General features: G+C 40.6%; 1 protein-coding gene across 1 annotated transcript; it reads right to left on the reverse strand.

Moving 5' to 3' along the window:
- Positions 1–1,151: 1,151 nt before the first annotated feature.
- LOC308621336 (dihydrolipoyl dehydrogenase, mitochondrial-like) lies at positions 1,152–2,591 on the reverse strand (the record flags this gene model as incomplete). Its single annotated transcript, XM_081241762.1, has 1 exon — positions 1,152–2,591. One exon carries the CDS (start codon positions 2,589–2,591, stop codon positions 1,299–1,301), a length of 1,293 nt encoding a protein of 430 aa, XP_081097888.1. The 3' UTR covers positions 1,152–1,298.
- Between the last annotated feature and the right edge of the window lie 1,186 nt (positions 2,592–3,777).

Consider the following 3,777-nt stretch of genomic DNA (forward strand, 5'->3'; position numbering starts at 1 on the left):
TTCTCCACGTAGAACATCCATCCACTCCCTCGCCCTCCACCTCTCTGCATAACCGTATGTGTTCTTATGGACTTAGCTAGACTGTCATCTTCTCTTAGAAGCATGTCCTGACTGCCCTGAGCTGACTTGGAGGCTTCTCTTTTATAGTCTTTCCTTATCAGCCTGTCTCAATATTGATTTTCTCATATGGTACCCTTACCAGGCTAATTATCATAGGCAGGATCTGGGTCCAGCACGTGTGTGATACATAGGAGGAATAAAAGGTATGTTGACATAGGAAGGATAAAAGGTATGTTGAATGAATGCTCCCTGCCTGGAAAATTATTCCTCTAAGCCCAATTCATAGGGGGTTGATAGACAACTCCTCCCCGCATTGACAGTAATGCTCTGAGGGCTCCCTGAGACTCCAGGGTTGGAGAGAAAAGACCAGTTGTTTGAGACCTGAAAGTCAGAGCCTGTTAGACAGACATTAGAGACATAAAAAGAACAGTAATGATAATGAAACTGGATTATTCAATGTGGCTACTTGTCAGGGAAACTGGTAGACATCTCTTGTTGGTGACTTCTGGTAATGCTTTCCCTTTCTTTCTTTTTTTTTTTTTTTGAATATTTAAGACATGTTTATTTCCATAGCTTCATTTTCCACTGTAATACATTGCTTCTCCACTTAGTATATGAATTTCGTATATATACTGCCTTACTTTGGTCAACTATATAACTATACTTCAGACTGTAGACCTCAATAGAACCTTAGAAATCTAAACACAAATTCTACCTCTAACCGCCAAGGCTTTGGGGATTAAAATAACTGATAGACCACCATTTTTTATTTACATCAGTTCAGTTTATACATGTTTAACTTATTCTAGTGACTGTTTCCAATGTGAAAACCAAGTTTAAAATAACTTGATCACCTTGTTTCAAACACAGCTGTTCACATACCATACTCCAGCTCCACCCATGTAAGTAAATCCTGTATCAGAGATAAAAGCTACTTAGCATACATTCAGTGAAGTTGAGCCTTTCATAAACAGCATGAAAATATGGGTTGAAGAAAATTTTCCGGGATGCTACTATAAGTAGCTTTTTTTCTGCAGTATTAACACGGTGAAATAAAATATTAAATTTATTTAAAATATAGATACGAGATTATTCCATTCTGTCCAAACCTATTAAATACTTTCCAAAAGTTTTGTAATTCAGTCCTAGAAATTCTTGGAGCTGTGAGCATTTCCTGTTCAGAAATGTTACCTCTATAAAAGCTCCCAGGAAATTTCAGAAAAATATAACCTCCTAATTTAAAAGTTAATCGATTTGCCAAATGGTGCAGCCAGGTTTGCTTCTCTAAAAGCTTCTGATAAGGTCGGATGTGCATGACAGACTCTAGCTATATCTTCACAGGATACTCCATATTCCAGTGCAAGAGCAGCTTCATTTATCATTTCACCAGCACCTAGTCCTAGAATATGTGCTCCCAATACTCCGTCTGTTGATTTCTGCCCAAGTATCTTCACCATGCCATCCGTGTCAGCGTTTGTCTCAGCTCTGTTGTTAGCAGCAAATGGGAATTTCCCAACTTTGTACTCAATACCCTCTTCTTTCAACTGCTCTTCTGATTTGCCAACCCAAGTAACTTCAGGGTGTGTGTAAATCACCAATGGTACACAATTGTAGTCAATGTGCACAGCGCCACCAGCCATCCCTTCAACACACATAATGCCTTCATCCTCTGCTTTGTGAGCCAGCCTTGGACCAGCAACCACATCGCCGATTGCATAGATATTTGGAATTTTAGTTTGGAATCTGGTATTTACTGGAATTCTACCTCTAGGATCCAGCTCAATTCCAAGCTCCTCTAGTCCCAAATTCTTAGTAAAGCGTCGTCGGCCAATGCAAACCAGGAGTACATCACAGGTGATAACTTCAGCTTTACCACCAAAAGCAGCTTCAATAGAAACATCAATTTTTCCATCTGACTTCTTTGTAGCACCAGTAACTTTGGTATTCAATTTAAAGAGAGAGATGGAGATCTCTGGCAGAGCGGTGGCTATAAGAATGTTCTTTGTATCAATAATTTGACAGCTGCCATCGGCTTTCATAGCGGTGACTTGATCTTTTCCAGTTATCTTTCCATATCCATTTACGTGAGCAGCCTTATTCTGTTTGACCAAGTGGGCAATTCCACCTGTTAAAGCTGTTCCTGCATTACTCTTCTGCTCCATCATCTTCTCTAAATTCAAGCGAACTTCAGACATTTCAATTCTTCTAGATGCAAAATCTTTTCCATGGGCCATATGGTAATAATGAGAGTTATTCAATAAAGCCTTAGAAGGAATACAACCAACTTTCAAGCATGTTCCACCGAGTGTTTCATTTTTCTCAATGCAGACTGCCTTGAAGCCTAACTGGGCAGCTTTAATAGCAGCAACATATCCTCCAGGACCAGAACCTATCACTGTTACATCAGCATCCATTGGTTGATCTGTGTAAGTTCTCAGTGGCACTGCAGAAACTCCTTGCAGACCATGAGATGTTTGATTGAAATGGCCTCTCTTAGCCAAGGAACAGTACACACGACTCCAGCTCTGCATCTGGCCGCTGGACTTTCCTTTCCACCAAAGCTTTCACCTCCGTTAAGCGTCTCTGCCGCCTCGCCAAGGTCTCCTCCCTTTCTTTTAATAACAGTACCTTGGTACTACCTCCTCCACCAACCCAATCCCTGTGTTATAGGTGGGGCTGATCCCAGGCTCCCACGCCACTGGTCGGCACATGACTTGGGCCTGTCCAGTCAGAACATCCCATTCCCTTTCCCTGAGCAACTGGTTCAGAGACAGGTGCATGACCTGAGCCAGACCAATGACACTAAACACAGGACTTTCTCTGGAGCTAAATAGAGATAGATTTTTGTTGTTGTTGTTTGGTGGAAATATAAGGTAGATGTATAAGCCTGCAGTGACTGGTTGCCACCTTGGGCTCCATATGGGAAAAGACTTGAGAATGGAGGAAGAGTTGAGAGGCAGAAAACCAAATTGCTGCTGCTGATGTTTGAGTACCCAATCCAACTTTGCATTAAGCCAGGCTTGTTTTGTTTTGTTCTTCTGGTTATGTGATAAAATAATTTCCCCTTTTTGAGTAAGGTGATTCAATTTGAGTCTCTGTCACTTGCAACCAAAAGATGTTTATTAGTACTGAAATCAGGGTAGTCAGCAAATCTAGAGAGAAAATGTGAATACAGAGGACTCTGGCTCTGTGGTCATGGGAAAAGGATGTGTTTCCTTTCATCCAAGTCATTTTACCCAGTGACCCTCTAGGCATAATGGAGGAAAGAGTACACTGGAGGGAGTGGTGGGTCTCAAACTATGGCCCAACTAGACGGGATACATCTTTTCTCCCTTTTATTTGTACTTGTCAAAAAAAATGTTTTTCAAAATTTATTTTGTTTTATATTTATTTTTAATTACTAAGCGAACATAAATACATTTTTCTTATAGAAAGTAAAATATTTTACAAAATGCAGAATATCTTCTGACTTTTACTTGACCACTCCCCTCCAGAGGCTACCCTCTATTCGGCTTATATCCTTTAAACCGTATAACTCAGTATAGACACACATCAGAACATAGAGGTTTCTTTTGCACGGTGGCTATGTGGGGATGGTGGCTGTGATTGTGTAGGTTCTGCTCACAAATGCACTAAGAGTGAAGTTGCATTAAAAAATCCCACCTACAGAAAACACCTCCCTCTAATTGTCATCCAACCCCAGGAATATCTGAAACT

Source organism: Mesoplodon bidens (assembly GCF_964165515.1).
Source record: "Mesoplodon bidens genome assembly, chromosome: 8".
Classification (NCBI taxonomy): domain Eukaryota; kingdom Metazoa; phylum Chordata; class Mammalia; order Artiodactyla; family Ziphiidae; genus Mesoplodon; species Mesoplodon bidens.